Below are 17,587 nucleotides of genomic sequence, written 5' to 3'. Positions count from 1 at the left end.
GGTGTGCACCTCGAAGAGGTTTTTTGAAAATTCGATGTGGTTCTTTTTCTATTCCAATTTTAAGAACAAAAGTATCATAAGGTGGACGAGTAAATTACGAAATTATCATAACGCGGAACCGTAACATGGGCACAAGCCTATTGACGAGAAAATTCACCATACATTATTTGTAAATATACAGACGAACCAAAAGACCTTTTAATTTTTCTATTGAGAGCAAAGCCGTGCGGGTAACACTAGTGTGCATATAAAATTTGCGAAATTTTCAGTTAGCGAAATCAATCGGTAACTTCATTTCGCTTCATTCAGCTCGCAAAAATAAGAGCATTTACATCATATGCAGTCACGAACTAAAATCTTTCTCATCTTAATTATTACAATGGAAGTTATTAATTTTAGTAGTAATGCAGTGCCGGCAAAAAAATCTTTGCATTTAGTTGGCAATTAAAAACTTTACATGCAAACTTCCTATGCACTGATTTTATTTGGCATGTTCCTTAGTTATTTGGCTGAATACCGAATATTCGGCCAGATTGTGACCGATTATTTGATATTAGGCCAATTCGCAAGGGAGCATGCCAAGTAAAATCATGACAAGAAAAAGTTATGCAAAGTTTTTAATTGCCAACCAAATGTGAAGATTTTTTTTGCCAGCACTGAACAAACTATGTAGAATTTATTTACATATTTTTGTGAAAGTATCTCTTATATCGACGGAGGTATTAAGCATTTCTTTCAAAAATGCAAATTTCATTTTAAAATTTTCGACTCATAGCACTCAGTTTTGCACATAAGAGAAACATAATAATAAAATTTGAAATTTAAATACTGAAAATTGATTGAAATATGAACGTTTAATTACAGTTGAATTTTCACTGCTTGTACGCAAAAGATATCAATTTATAATATTCATAATCCAAAGCCCAGATAGATCCTGCACCTTGTCGAGTAGTCGCCTATCAAAGAATTATTGAAAATCGCCTCATTAGATCGCTGATAGCTTTTTAAATTTACAAGATATCGGGCTGGAAGTTTTCATCACTTGTTGCAGGATGTATCTGGGTTTTGGATTATGAAGGTTTTTAATTGCTATCTTTCGCGGGTGCGCAGTGAAAATTCAATAGCTTTAAACGATCGCATTTCATCAAATTTTCAAAATTTTAACTTCAAGTTTGAAAATTATTTTTTTCTTGTATGCTGTCAAATATTCTGAAAGTTTAGTAACGTTTGACGGAAAACTCCTCGTTCTTTGAGTCGAAAACCTTAAAATAAAATTTGCATTTTTGAAAGAAATGCTTATATTTCCGTGGGTATAAGAGATGCTTTCACAAAAATATAAAAATAAATTCTATATAGTTTGTACAGTGTCGGAAAAAAATCTTTACATTTGATAAGCAATTAAAAATTAGTCGAACACTGAATATCTGGCAGATTATTCGGTATTCGGCGAAATCACTGGGGAGCATGTCAAGTAAAAACATAAAAATAAGTTTGCATGTAAAGTTTTTAATTGCCAACCAAATGTAAAGATTTGTTCTGCTAGCACTAGAGGTGCGATATCGATAGCAAAACATCGATGTTTCAAAACATCGATGTTAGAAATTAAAACATCGATGGTATTGATACATCGACCAAAAAACATCGATGTTTCCAAACATCGATGTTTTAGAACATCGATCTTTTTATCAATGTGTAACATACATTTTTGAATATACTACACTAATTTAAGCAATAAAAAAGAATACGTACCCGACGAATATATTGAAAATACTGAACCTCAAATCATGAATATAAATTAATAAGAATAATTTTGCAACATCTTGGTATTATAGTAGGACAAAAATTGATACTATAAGACAAGTACCGATTAATACAAACTAGTTATAGTAATAAGGATATATTTTCAAACTTCATGAAACTAAAAGTAAATTTACATCAAAGAATCTAAGAAAAAATGTATCACAGCACCGTCAGTTGAATGATGAGAAAAAGTTGCGCTAATTGTTTTAAAAATACAAAATTAGTTCTAGCAATTATTTTTTTAAGAGCAAGAAATATGTGTTATATTGTTAGTTAATAATTAAACACAAATTGTAAGTAATAGAGGGGCGACTTGTTGGGGGGAAGTCGATTAGTAACCCCGACTATTGGTGTTGACAGTTTGGAGAAAAAGAAGTTTGTTTACTTTGTCACTCCAGAAGCGCATTTCTCTTTTCGCAGGCTATCCCACCAGTCAGAGAAAAATCTTTCCGATGGAACAGAAAATGCCATCACTATCAAATACTTTAATGCAACTTTTACCAGCTCTAAATTTTTAAAGTTATAATTTTCACCGTAGTAACGTAAAGGATTTTCCTTTAGTTTCAGAACTGAAGCCTTAAAATAGACTGCAAGTTCTGTTACTAGACTACTTGTGTCAGGTTCTTCCAATAGCTTTGACCTCTTCCTCACTCACTAGTTATTCTACTATCTTGTAGTGACCTTCCCAAAAATCATCCTCTACACAGAAAAATTGATCTTATAAAATGGGTGCAAAAAAAAAAAAAAGATTTTTTTTGGCAACTCCATAAGTACTCTTAATTACCTAGAGAGAATATTGGAGCAAATTTTATCATAAATTTCAATTAAAATGCAAAAACATCAACATCGAAAAAACATCGAAACCAAAACATCGATGGTACAAAAACATCGAAAGTAAAACATCGATGTTTTAACAAAAACATCGATGTTTCCAAAACATCGACATCGATGTCGCACCCCTAGCTGCTACTGTATACATCAGAGTGATTCGCCTGACCTATCTGAGCAATAAAATGCAAATCAGGTAAGAAGTGCACAAATATACTTCGAATCTGTCGATATAGTTGTAAAACTACAAGTAACCTTGTAGCATAAAGCTGCTATTACATTTAGTGAGAAAGAATGTACAGTTTTGACAACAAAATCCATTTAACAGAATTTATTAGTAGGACCTGTTTAAAATACTTTTAAATAGTAAATCGACTCCAACATATATAATCCCATTGCATCTACTAACACGAACACACACAAAATAAATACACACGCTTAAAATAAAAATTAATTAATTTACCGAAATAATTTTCTTTAAAAAATTTATCTTTATAGATTTTCCTAAGAGGAAAGAACTTGGAACACTTGAAAGAAAACTGTCACCCATCTATTCTTCCGTACGAGTTCGGTGGTACTATGGGACCTCTTAGCAACGAAAGTTACCGAGAGAAGTTTTTAGAATTTGTGCAGAAGATGAAATCAGATTGTGTCAATTTTGTTGATTAACACACTGCAGCGGTCTCCAGAAGAAAAAATGGAAACATTTGAGCATCAGATTTAATTTGCCTTTATTGAAAACTGATTTCCTCTCCACAAGAAACAACAACGTGTATATCTTCAGGTTTTTCTTCTTTCAGTTGGAATTGCTTATGACATCTCATGCAGTCCTACTTGCATATAAAGCGCGAAGGGAGCACGATATTTGCTCCCTATAACAAAATCCTCTTAAAAAACGACTTCGCGCAAAAAAATCATAAAATTTCATATTATTTTCTTTTATCTTCTTAAAATTTTTCAGTATTAAAGAAGTTGCTTAATTTGCTTTGAACTCTCTCGTTATCTCTCTCTTTTTCTATTGTTTTCGAGAAAATCTCTATGCGAGAAAAACATCGTGACTTGTCTTCCTGACTTCGTAAATGTTTTAAATTTTCCCACACATCAAAAGCCATGAAGTACTCGTATGTTGATGATTGTCCACCTTCAAATTCGTCACATTTGTCATTATCATCGTCGTTTTCATTTTTTAAAAATCTTCAATTGTTTGAATTCGAGCTACAATGTTCTCACAAATATACCTCAGAAAGATAAAATTATACAATTGGCATCAACAAATATTAAATTTACAAATACTTCTTTGTTTCACAAATCAAAAAAAAAAAAAAAAAAAAAAAAATCATCATCTTCTGTTCTCAGAATTTATGGCTCATTACTAAGTTTAGTTTGACTTTAAAATGTTAAAAACATTTTTCTAAGAAAGAATAAACCGAGCTGAGTACTCGACAGGAAGTTTATGAATCACATAACTTTGCTCGCTTTAAGCGAGATTTGCTCGTTAAAAGCGAGTTAGGCTTGCATTAACATAACATTGTACCAACGTATCATTGTACCTTTATGATATCCTCACGAAATTTGTGTTCTTGTTAAATAAGGGCTTGTTATAAGCAAGTTGTCAATTTTTTTCCAATTTCGATGGATAGCATTGATAAACAACATCATTTTCCTCACAATAGTAGCTCAAAGGAGTATCCAGCAATTTTTAATACATCATGACGCATTTCAATTTCACTATTATTTTCTTTTTCTTTTTTATTTTCTTCTTTTTTAAAAATTAGCCGCGAAATTGATCCTACGTCATTGCCCAATATTAATGAAAATATTTACCATACGAAAGGTCGTACCTAGTTATTTAAAAACCATCAATAAATGTCTCTAAACTATTTATCATAACAATGGGTGTCTTTTCCGAGATTTAACCGATATGACCTGCCCTGTGTCAAGTCAAGAACAATAACATTCAATCAAATGGATTTGCGTGGTTTTACTCTTACAAAACAGTAGCTTTAGATTTTGACGTTAGTTTGCCACTAACCGATGATTATTTAAAATGACAAATTATATTTGCGTTTAGAAAATAAACAAAAAGTTGAGATTTTTTTCAGAAAAAATTTTAATTATGGCATTTCAGTTATAAATTTATGTTTCTCTGTAAGTTATGTTTTTCATGTGCAAGTAATATTATTTTATGCGTTGTAATTCATAAATACTTTTAAATGTTTAGTTTTTGCACTCATTATTTCGATACAGGCTTGAATAACTTCCATTAAAAATTCGAATTAATGAATAAATAGAAATATCAAATATTTAGCATAAAAATATTCGCATTAAATATATTAAGAAATAAAAATCTTCTGTGCGGACGTTTGTCACCGTAAGGCTTTTAAACGGCTGGACCGATTTTGATCAAATTTTTTGTGTGTTGTCAAATTTCGATCAACTGCCTCGGTTCCAGTCAATACCATCTTCTGTCTAGTTTAACTGCTCCTGATTTACCTTCAACGAAAACTTATAAAGAATTGCTGTCATTATTAAAACAGCATCTATCGCCAAAACCGAACGTTTTGACCGAATAGAATAATTTTTTTCAAGACTTCAAAATCATTGTGAGTCGATATCTACATTCATTTCTTCATAAAAAATCTTACGAAAAATTCTGAATATGTTTCTCAATGTAATTCAAGTGATTATTCGAAATCTATGTTAAATTTACTATCACGTTCTCAATTTATTCGAGGAGTATCTGATTCTGATATTCGTGAAAAATTGTTGCAACAAGGTGATATTACCTTTGAAAAGACAATCGAAATTGCTTTAGCTATTGAAGCTGCAAAAAATTGAGAACAAGGAAGTATATAAGAGTAATTTTTCAAATTCTGTTAACAAAGTAACACACGGTAGCGTGAAAAATAAGCGTCCACTTTAAACAAAAAATGAAAATTCAAAATTCAGAAGTCGCTCAAAATCACCCATGAAACCTAAAGGTGTTAATTTTAAAGAGCTTGGATTAGAGGGATTATGTTTACATAGTGGGAAATCTAACCATAAAACCCAAATTTTTTTTTAAAAGAATAAACTAACTTGCAAATATTGTTCAAAACGTGGACATTCAGTTTCGGTTTGTATTTCTAATTTAATCAAAAAAAAAAAAAAAAAAAAAAAAAAAAAACGGAAATCAAAATGTCAACAACATTATACATGAACAAGATGACCTTGCTGTAAATCAAATTTAAGATGTCTTTTCTAATAATTATGCAAATGATGATAAGATGTATGCTATTATCGAATTAAATGATTTGAAACACAAATTCGAATGTGGTTCAGGAAGTAAAGTAAGCGTAATGAATATTGATGAATTTAAGAGGTTAAAACTTCAAAGAACAAATGTGTGTTTTCGAAGTTACACAGGTCAGATTTTCAAGCCACTTGGTATTGTACAATTAAATGTTTCTTATGAAAATAATTCAAGTTTTGAAGATTTATATATTGTGTCAAGTCAAAATTGTTCTATTTTAGGACGAGATTGGGTTAGAAAATTAAGCATAAATTTACATGACCTTAACAAAATTTCAAATGTTTCAAGTGTTGTGTGTCCTAGTGTTGATGTTTCTGTTTCAAAAATTCTTGATTCATATTCAGATGTGTTTGAACCTAAGGTTGGTTGTATTCCTAATTACACATGCTCCCTAAAATTAAATCCAGATGCTAAAACAGTTTTTATTAAACCTCGTTCTGTTTCATACGCCTTAAAACATAAAGTTGAGGAAGAGCTTGATAAATTAGAAGCAGTAGGTATAATTGAAAAAACTGACTTTTCTGAATGGGGAACACCCCTAGTTGTTGTTCCAAAATCTGATGGTTCTGTACGCATTTGTGCAGATTTTAAAGTCACAGTTAATAATCAGCTTCAAAAGGCATTACCTACTCAGAAGCAGCATCGTGAGGAGGCCGGCCGACGGTGGTGCTGTAGAGGGAGGAGGTGGGAAAATAAAATCATTGGAACATCAAAACAGTCAAATAAGAACAATAAGCAATCGTGATTGCTTTAAAAAAAAAAAAAAACTTTTTTCCAGATCTTAGGTCAATTCCTGCAGAATCACAGTTTTACAATATATCAGTTTGTTCAAACTTACAGAAAGAAAAAAGACTTGTTTGTCACAACAGTTGCAGGAAGACAATATTCAGCACCAGCGTTTCACAACCTTTTTTGACCTACGGACAGGTAAAATGTTGTGAAAAATTTCGCGGTCCGGTGAGGTTTGTTATATTTTTTTTTTGACTGTTAAAAGTTTTTTTTTTATCTTTGCAAAAACTTTATGAATTACTGGAAACGACATGGGAGACTATGTTGTGAAAAATTTCGCGGTCCGGTGAAGTTTGTTTTATTTTTTTTTGACTGTTAAAAGTTTTTTTTTTTATCTTTGCAAAAACTTTATGAATTACTGGAAACGACATGGGAGACTATGTTGTAAAGAAATTTGTGTGATAAATTAACAATACAATCATTAACATCGATACGCAAAAGGAAATTTGTCATGTTTTTATGCAAAAAAAAAAACATTTTTTGAAAGATTGAGAAAATGAACTAATTTGACTCCGCGCGAGATGTTTTATTCAAGAGTTTCGGAAAAAGGAGCCCGTCGAAGCGGTTTATTTATTTATTTATTTATTTATTTATTTTTTTTTTTTTTTGTGCAGTGAATTTCATCAAGTTTTCTTTTTCTTAAAGGTGAGGGGTGGGGAGCAGGATTTTTAATTTGTTCCAATCGTAACGCGTATTTTAAGCTGATTTATTCCTAGCAGACGATTAAATCACTAAATGAGGTTTGAAAAATAAAACTTCGAGGGTTGGACAGCGTCGGCGATCAGGAGGCGGAGACTCAAAGTTATTAAAAAAGAAAAAAAAATCGTAAAAGATTTTGACAATCAAGTAATTATACTCCGTGAGACACATTTTAAGTTATATAAGAGCTACATTTTTGTATTCAAGAATATAATTGACAGCTGAATATTCCAAATGACTCTTAGACAATGACAGCCTCTCAATCTTTTTGTCTCTCATTAAAATGATTTTCGTCCGGGGGGCTCTTTCGAGCTATTTTCTCGGGATCTATTCCACGACGTTTCTTATAATCAATAGCATCTTTGAATGACAAGAGCGTCTCTTTCCCCGCGGCCGTCTTTGTTTATGACAGAGCAAATCCGAACGCAAGTCGATTACCCCCGTAAAACATGCATCTGGGGAATTGGAGGATGCCTTTCGTCGTCCACGGCAAGGGGGCGCCCGCGTCGCTCATCTTCTCTCTCTCTCCTTTCTGGAACAGCGCCCTCTATCGGCATCCTCCTTCGCCCGCAAGATGAGCCGAACCTCCTCGTCCACCGAATGGAACTCCTGATCCGACAGAAACGGTGAGTAAAAACCTCAATACTTATGTCTTGTCCTGCATGGTTCGTCCGACCTCAACAGTCCAGATCGAGACCCGGCAAAGGGATAAAAAAAAATCCCTTTCCCCTTCTTTTTTCCCTTGTAATCACTTTGCGAAGAAGGAAAAAAAGGGAACGCATGTTATGGATGGGGTATCGAGAGCAGTAACCTCGCCGAAAGTATTGTAAAATAGATGAGAGGGAGGGAGGGGGAGGAGGCTGTAGCGCAAGAGTCCCACATCCCCGGGCACAACACTGGAGAGCCCATTTGGGAAATAAAAATCTCCCGTTCCTCCCGTGTTGTGGAGTCTGCGTGCCCGGAATGCGGGAGAGAACGTGAGGCCATTCCCGGTGTGCCGGCTAAAAGATTGCGAAAGGAGCATTCTTTTATGGTTCTTTTTTGGTTCCAAAGGGTTGGGAAGAAGTGCTATTAAGAAGTTTTTATTCGCTTGTTGTGACATTACGCAATGTTTATTGTAATTGCTGTTGTAAGGCGAAGTTGGAATCTATGAGTGTTTCGTCCCGTTCCATCAATTTCTAATGAATTATTGCCCGCCGCTCATTTCGGCTCGGCTGGAAAGGACGAAAGAGTTACTTTTGGGCTACAGAACGCGAGTTAAATTGCGTTTCTTGCCGGTTTATATAATTGTTATTGCGTAAATAAATTAGGACATTATACTCCTTTCACCTCTACTTTCGAAAAATCCGTCTGCGCTTAAATATTTTATTACTATTATTATTTTGTTGTTGCTTTGTCATTACTTTTTTCTGAACTACGCCGTGTAGATTAAAAATAAACAAATCTATTTTTCTAATAACTACAACTGATAGTAAATAACAGAATTTACGTTTATGAAATAATTTGTATTGCGAATTATTAATTCAATTACTTATTTGCTGCTTTTCTAGGCATGATTTTCTGACATTTGTTAATTCAGTTCGTCATAGCTCATATTGAAAATTTTATGCTTTTTTTAACAACAAAATATATTATGTTCCAAACAATTAATTTTTACAGATTATCGGGTTTAAATTTCTGAAAAATTTACCCCTTTCCTCTAAAATATTTTTTTTGTTTGCAGCAAAATACTTTTTCTTATCTCTGTCATCTTGAACCGACATTTACTCGCAATGCCCACCTTTAACTTCCACGTGATTTTATCGTTTAAGATACGTGTACTTACATGCTTTCGCGTTAACACTCGTAGATATCCTCAGCTGGTGCTCATGATATGACACGGTGGATATAAAAGCAATTGAAAATTAAACCCAGGTAGACATGAAAATAATCACTCACCATCGGGCGACTAAGGCCTCCTTCACGCTAGGCAACCCATTTGAATCTACTTTAGAACGGGTGGTTATCGGGTTGAGTGATTAGGTAGAAAAGTGAAGGAATCGCCTGGCGTCCTTCACACGATAGTCAACACATCAGGCCACTCAGGCACATGTGCCGCAACCACTCTCATCCCGATGAGTTGAATCAACTTTTTAGGTGATCCAACTCATCAGGATTGTTGAGTTTAGTTGATTCAACTCTTTTTAGTTGGTTCGTGGGTGTGCTTAATTTTTTAGTTGATTCAACTGATCGGGACATTGCCAAGCGTTCGCTCTACACACGAGTAAACTCGCGGTGTCAACTCGGTTCAGCTTTAACAACTTTGTGGAGCAACTGCTCAAATAAATTGGGCCTATTAGAAGAAAAGTTGTTTCAACTAAGTAGTTTCGTGTGTAAACAACGAAAAACGCCAGTCAACTAGTTTACTTGGCAACTTTTTCGACAAGTTAGCATCTCATGTGTAGGAGGCCTAAAGATCTTACTTTGGCGACTATATAAAATACTCTACCGGGCACTTTCATAAAACCCTACCGCGATAGATAATTATTATTTCATTAATTTATTTTACAAGTCATATCAATTTCGTCACACTTAGTTTGTGAAGTAAAACAGATCACTAGTTCCTACATTGTGTTCCCTATCGTCTATGGATAAGAAAACCGTGTTGGGAATTGTGGGGCAAAGTGAAATAGTTAAGATAACTTACCTTTTTTCAAATTGAACAAACTGGAAATTTGTTTTGAAAATTACAGTCCATAAATAAAGCACAACGTGTTTTATAATAAAACTTGCATTGAAACATCATATTTAATTTTTGGCAGTAAATTTGTGCATTCCAAAAAAGTGGAAAATGTCCCCCTTTTTTTCATTGGGCAAAGTGAAAAATAAATATTTTTTCTAATGAAATATTTTCTACGTCATTATTAAAAATAAAATTACTGATCAAATGAATGAGTAGCTAAAATAATTAAGGGTTAAATAATAAGAAAAGGAAACAATAAACTACTAAATAAGTAAATTAATATATGAGAATTAATAAATGAATTAACAAAAAGTAAATAAATAAGAAAATAAGTGAATGAGGGAATAAATAAGTGCATTTTTTCAATGAAAGAATGTAAACGAATAAATTAGTAAAGGAATACATAAATAAATGATTTCACTAGTAAATGAAAAAATGTATAAACGAAATGAACTGTTTCACTGAATATTAGTAGGTCTCAATTAATAATAAAAATTTTAACAGCAAGAGCTTTATCATTTTATTACAACAAAACTAGTTTTAGACTTGCAACAAAATATTACAATATGAGTATCAATTTTTGAAAATTGCTTGTATCATCATATGCTTTGATCTTTAGATATAACTTTTTCCTGACTGAAGTAACCTACATGTATTACTACATAGTGAAAACATTACTGGATAAGTGTTACTAAAAACAGGATAACGATTTCACCATTTCACTTTGATCCGCAATCGACGGCCGCAATCGATCCAGCATTAGTTCTCAGAGTTATATTCCCCTCAAAACTTGCAAGGAGCACAAAAATGACTGAAAAACTTAAAAATTAAAGTTTCTGCTTTAATATGCATTTTAACAGACATAGCAAATATTTGGACTGGTTCAGTAAAATTTGAACTAAATGTGTTACTTAATTTGACGAAGTGATTAGTCTGATTCAGTAACTAACCACCCTCATTCGCTGAGAATTACAGTGCAAACATATGTAAAGCACAAAATTTTCTTATAGCAGGAAATAAAATAGCGGGAGTAAGTTCAATCATTGGCTAAGCAAAAGCTGACTCAAAGATCCCAAGTCACGTGACTCAACAATGACGAATGTTTTGCACATTCTAATGAAACAAGCGAAAGAAACCTGTTTTATTCCAATGCTTTGCTTTAAAATCTATCAGGTGACTTGGGGTCTTAGTTTCATGAATGAGTCTTCACTCCCTTCACGTTTTATCTCTTCTCAATGAAAATTTCTATATGCCAGGAATAATGTGCTGCTTTTAGAAATAACAGTTGTAGCATTAAGGATTTTTTTTTCAATGTGCGCAGAATTTTTTGAGACATTTTCCTAAATAAGAACCGGAAGACCTCGAATTGATACTGAGCTTCAGATGCTAATCGGGCTTTGGTAATTGTAGACTGTTGTCTCCGAGACAACATTTCATATCTCAGTACCGACTCTAGTGTCTCCAAGATGTTTTTGTTCGTTAAGGTGTTAATGGATTTTACTATTTAGGGCCCTAAAACATTCAGCAGAGGGAAAGAAGAGAAATCTGGAAAGCGAGCTTGCGGAAGTACAGGGAAAGAAATTTTGTTACAATATGAAGGAAAGGTTGGAAGGCAGCATTAAGGGGAAAAAAAATATGAATGATAAAAACTAATATCCTTCGGGATCAAAAGTGCAACAATTACGCATCGTCATCCTTATTATTAATTAATATATTTATTTATTTGTAATAAAAAGTGCTGAAACATAAAATTCAGTGCTTCTTCCAAGAAAAAATTGATACAGTACTGAAATAATTTGAAAATCGGTGGTTTAAAGAGAAGAAAAAGCTTAGTAGCAACTTCTTTCAGCATAAAATCTGCTTACGAGTGTAGCAATGGTGCCCACCCCCTAAGACCAAGGGCGCACCCCTCTAAATATCGCAAAGACCCCCCAAAAGCAAGGGCTCCACAAAAATATAAAAATGTCTCTCAAATGATCTAGGGGGAGGTCATGGCCCAGTCTGCGCCATGATCCCCCCTTGGTTGGCACCCCCTGAGTGTAGAGTCAAGTAGGGCCCCTTATAGTGGAGGAGTCGAAGCATCCGCAATTTTGGAGCAAACTTGATCCAGTGCTTCGCAACGATAGCATTGCTGCTGATGTTTACATCACTTTAGCATGTGTTAAATTGAGTCAAATGAATGGTTGCTTGGCTGTTAATTGTGCAAACAGTTCCAAGAAAGGATTTCAGCTCCTCAGATTTCCAGCAGATGCAGAAAGAAAAAAGAAATAGATAATTAATTGCCGACGAAGTGACTGGCAGCCTGAAAGTGGAGCGCGCTTGTGTGAGGTTACTATCGATTTATTTCTCATGATTTCACTGTCATTACGTTATAAATGCTTTGAAATATTTGCTAACATGTTGCAATGTTCTACGGAATGTCTATTATTCTGTATTTTCCTGCTGTGCGATAAGAACGATTGCTCCCGCTTGTTCAAACATGGTGGACGCTTCGGTCTCTCCAGTTATTGGAGTCCCATGTAAAGAATGGCTGTTGAAACTTTACTTAGGTCTTTACGATCTACAGAAATATTTTTAGTGAATATTAATATGTTCATTGTCTATGGTATATTAAGATGAAGAAACAAATGGAAAACTTCGGGTGGTCTGTTACATTTTAACTAGAGGGTAAATAATTGTCTTTGCTGCAAAATGGGAAAAAACGTCTTAAAAAAGTAAGAATGTGTGTATTTTTGTCACCCTATTACCACCCATTATCACTCCCCATTTCCACGTACTGAAGAAGGCATACTTCTGAACTGTAACTTGTAACTCAGAGCACGTGAACATTTTTTCTCTGACTTCTATCCGAACAATGGATTTATATGGTCCTATAATCCAAATTCTATGAAAAATATTTCAAATTTTGTAATGAAATCAAGTTAGCGAGCTGTTGTATAGATAACGCGGCGTTTTACTGCGCATAATGTTATGATTTCACCCAAAACATGACTCTTCTTTTATATTTTTAAAGAAATCGTCAGGGTTTTTCTGCAATTTTCCATGAATGTCTTTTATAGAGTACTGTAATAGTTTTTTTTTTTGGGGGGGGGGGGATATGCAAAATTCTTAGGTGAAATGAACTTTTTTTCGGTCTTAAACGGCAACTATTATAGACTTGCATTCTATTCACTTCCTTAAAAAAATCGCTGTTTATTTGAGGGCTTAATTAATGTTTAAATTTAAAAGTTCTGGCGCCTAAGACGTGCCCTTATTTTAGTCGCATTTTAAAGGGAAAACAAACGCCTTTTAACCTGCCATTTCTTGTAATAATGTACACGAGAAAACTAGCTTCTTTCATCAACTTTTTTTTCCCCGTATTAGAATAGAACTGTACAAAAGAAGGCTCATTTGATTTTTTACCCCTGAGTAGAAATCTTTATTATCGTGTATGGAAAATTTCTATTTATCTGAAGAACATTATACTATTTTGAGAAAGAACTGCGACTAATTAAATTAAAAAAAAAAAACCTTGTGTCAGAAATTCACTGTTGATGAATGGGGTCGTTTCCAAAAATTTAAAAGTATTTTTTTCTGAAAGAGCATGTTTAAAAACATAGAATCTGACCATTTTTTAAATAATTTCTTTAGGTTTAATATTTAAAAAAAATTGCTTAAATCGGTGCTCTTTCATCATTTAACGCTTCTGCGGATGACATCACAAATGATGAAATGCCATTCAGTGTTGCCATTCACGATTTTTTTTTTGGCTTATTCTATCTATTTCAGTGACAAAATGTACTACTTTTGACTGAAGGAAACAACCTCATTATTGTGCAATACACCGCCAGCTCAGTCATTCAACCCCATTATTGGTTTCGTCTTTGAAAGAAATAAAAATTAAAATAAAATAACACAACTTGGAACAAACAGACGAAATTCATCTTTTTCTCCTTAAACAAAATATTTCTGCGCGAAATCTCAAATGGGAGCAAATGCTTTCAAACTGGCGCTGTAAAACATTTTTGTTTTGTTCAAATAAAACCATGTTCGAACCAAAATGCATTTTGATGGAAATCGCAAGAATTCCTTTTTTTAACCGTATGCCGAATTTTGTTGCACCCGCAGCTTTTTCTACTTGTAAACATTTTAAAAATACCTGCAGCATTTGTGGCAACACAATTTCGAGATATATTTCAAACGTTTGTTGACGGAACGAATCTGACTGGCACTTATCCACGAGAGAAGGAGCTGGTATGTCTGGCTGGTGGCAGGTGCTCTTGAGATGGATCGCGGGAAACGCCAGTCTCGACAGCTGTTCAGAACAGAATGCATCAGAAAACCATTCTTTCGGAAATGGTTCTAGCGGTAGAAATTTGACAACCTTCTGAGAAATAGCTAAAGAGTAAGTTTTTCCTGAAGAATAAAAATTTAATTACTAGTGGATGTAAAAAGTGAGTTAATGAAGATATAGTGGCGTGCTATATTCTTTGACTCACTGCAGAAAATATGCTATGATTACTTTTCTTTTCACTAAAAATGTGAACGGATATACGAGTGGTATTCAGCCATTTAGTTATTAAGTGAAGAATTTTGCAGCAAAAAATTAAACATGTTCAATTGGTTCCAAGTGCTTTATTATGCGTTAAAAAAAGTAAATAAAAAATCTATCGTTTACAAAAATGAATAAATAAATAAATAAATAAATTTAAAAAATCTACTTGTTCACAAATAAATAAATAAATAATTTTAAAAAATCTATTCGTTTACAAATAAATAAATAAATAAATAAATAATCTATAACTCACAGAGGAAAAAAAAAAGAATGTATCGTTCATAAGAGAGAAAAAAAAAATCATGTGACGTCTTTTTCTGCAATTAAACCAATTATAAAGTAATACCTGCTATCTGATCAATTTTTAACCAGTTCAAAAAAACAAATTTTACGCGCCACATTTTGCCAGTCATAAGACTCTGACAACATTACATTTCAGATTTCAGTGTCGACAGTTTTTTTTGAAAATGAGTACTGGATTGCCGCACAGGCCAAGGGTCTAGGTTTCTGGATAGTAAATCTGAAGAGACCTCGAAATCGTTACCAGTAAAGTTGTTAAAAGATGTTTCTTCAACTAACAAAAGTTCAAAAGCGTTGTTACACATTCATCTAAATAATATTTATTTTGAAGTTTTTATACATTTCCGTAAAAAGCACATAAACAGATACAAAAAAGCTAACGAATCAACCAAAGATCGAAATGTCTACTTTTGCGGAGGCCATACACATAGTTTCAGGCCTTAAAGTTTCGTTCATTATAATTAGGCTTTTCTTAAAACTATATTACAATGAGAACTTGAGGCGAACAATTATTTGTATAAATTCGTGTGTGGTCGTGCGCGCAAAAGTTTTGCGCAAATTTCTTGTCGTGATATTCTATGATTGAATAAAAGGTTCGTTATTCGCAATCATAGGACTCGCTACAGTCTCTGACCAAAAGCTGCTAAAAGAGGCAGAACAAAAACCAAGGGCGGCCCCAGAAAATATTCAAGGAGGGGGCGATTGTTTTTTGCACTTTACTTTTTTAACTTCAATTTCTAAAAACTTTCGAAGGAGTGTTCTGAATCCCATCGCTTACCCTAATGTAATTAAAGGTGTCCTACAATTGTGTTTCCTTCGAAAGATATCCAGGGTGAGCCTTTGAACCTATCCCTAACATCATCTAAGACCGTCTAAAATTGAGATTTTGAAACTTCAGTTTGGGAAAAACTCCTTGTAGAAAGTTCCTGTCCCTATTCCTAGAGTAATAAGAAATGGGCTACAATTCCGTTTTCAAGACTTGAGTCATGAAAGAATTCCGGGGAAGAGCTCCCTTTCTTTTACCAGCATCGACTATCATGTAAAATTGCGTTTTTGAAACTGCAATATCGGAAATATACACGAAGAAAGTTCCTGTTTCTCAGTTCAAGGAGGAGCGATCGCCCCCATCTTCTCTCCTTTGTATCCTTCCTTGACAGAAACCCATCCTGTTATGACCTGTCTAAAAAGGTGTAGCGGGAAAAAAAAAATTCTATTCACTGTAGCGCGGAAAAGTTGCGATTAACCGCGCAGGGTAAGTGCTAATAAAATGTACGTAGCTACGATGCTAGTAGTAATGCAGCTAGTAAATAAAACAAAATGAAATAAAAATTGCAGTACTTTTAGAAATCTCTATTACACTACAATTCCATAAATGTTTCTAGTAACCGATATCACTTCTTCTTAAGTAACGTTGTAATGTTACGTAAGAAGAAACTGTATCAGTTACTAAAAGAGTCGCAGTTTCCTAAAGATTGTCTAATAGTACTCCCAAATATTCGCCGAATAGAAAGGCACGGTAACCGCGGAGAAGTGAGCTTCACGGATAATGTGCAAAATAGGTCTAAAAACAATGCTAATGTAAGCAAAAACTAAAAAAAAAATAAAAAAACAATAAAACTCGCATACAATTAAACTATTTCTAAGAACGATAAAAATGTTTGGAAAAAAATGTATATAAATGCTAAAAAGAGATAGCTCATCACTACTAACGGATTACACACATACGCAAAGAAATCGTACAAACAAATTAACTGAAACTGATCAAGCTATGTTTCAACACAAACGAGATTTTTTCCGAACAAAACTGGTATGTCGTTTACGCTCGTAATTAGCGTAGGTCTAAAAATCAGCAAGTAGCATAGATTTAAGAATCAAGTTCCAACTAGTCGGAAATCGGTGATCTGTGAAGGTTTGATGTCATCGGAAAGGGGGAGGGGGAGAAATAATTAGCAATGTAAAAAATTGGATTTTGCAAGTAAAGTTGAAACGGGTGTTTATCTACATTCAATTACTCATCAGATATTTTTTATGAAAGCAATCACGATTGATTATTGTTTTCACTTGACAGTAGTGAATGTTCTTTGATTTTATAGAATAAGTTTCCACTTTGTGATATCATGAAATTTAAAAAAAGTAACTATACATACTAAGGTGTCCCAAAAAACGAAAGTCGTTTTTTTAACGCATACCCTCTTATTTTTTCCCTTTTATGTCAAAACCGTTGCAAAACAAGTTTCATGCAATTTGTCCAACTTTGACCTCAAGTCGGCACGGGTTCCCTTCATTTTATTGTAATAAATTTTTTTTCTCATGTTTCTGAGGTGAAATGGAACAAAATGAAAGGTATGCATTCGATTAAAAAAATTTTTTTTCGCCATTATAGCTTGAGACACCCTAATACATACGTATCTGTAAATTTATAAAGCACTTCTAAAATTAGGTTGTAGGACACCAAAGAACTCTCATTAGAAGCTATCAATTAATTATTGCTTCAGAAAAAATCGTTTTGAAATCACAATTGTTAAATTAGAATACCAGTATACGTTAATACTGCTATATTTGTTGAACAAGTGAATTATTTTAACTGTTTACACAACTTTATACACTCCCATTTTCAGAGAAT

General features: G+C 33.4%; 2 protein-coding genes across 2 annotated transcripts in view; both read left to right on the top strand.

The window, feature by feature from the left end:
* LOC129221104 (retinaldehyde-binding protein 1-like) overlaps nucleotides 1-3,528 on the top strand; it is a 33,653-nt gene extending 30,125 nt beyond the window's left edge. Inside the window, exon 6 of the mRNA XM_054855551.1 lies at nucleotides 3,127-3,528. Within this exon, the coding sequence (XP_054711526.1) occupies nucleotides 3,127-3,297 (171 nt within the window). The 3' untranslated portion in view covers nucleotides 3,298-3,528. The remainder of the gene's footprint in view (nucleotides 1-3,126) is intronic.
* A 4,422-nt stretch (nucleotides 3,529-7,950) lies between these two features.
* LOC129221541 (ligand-gated ion channel 4-like) overlaps nucleotides 7,951-17,587 on the top strand; it is a 131,404-nt gene continuing 121,767 nt past the window's right edge. Inside the window, exon 1 of the mRNA XM_054856033.1 lies at nucleotides 7,951-8,034. The gene's annotated coding sequence lies outside the window, so the exon portion shown is untranslated. The remainder of the gene's footprint in view (nucleotides 8,035-17,587) is intronic.

This window comes from Uloborus diversus, chromosome 4, assembly GCF_026930045.1.
Source record: "Uloborus diversus isolate 005 chromosome 4, Udiv.v.3.1, whole genome shotgun sequence".
NCBI lineage: Eukaryota > Metazoa > Arthropoda > Arachnida > Araneae > Uloboridae > Uloborus > Uloborus diversus.
Note: the sequence above shows the minus strand (reverse complement) of the source record. Positions and strands in the feature narration are given on the sequence as shown.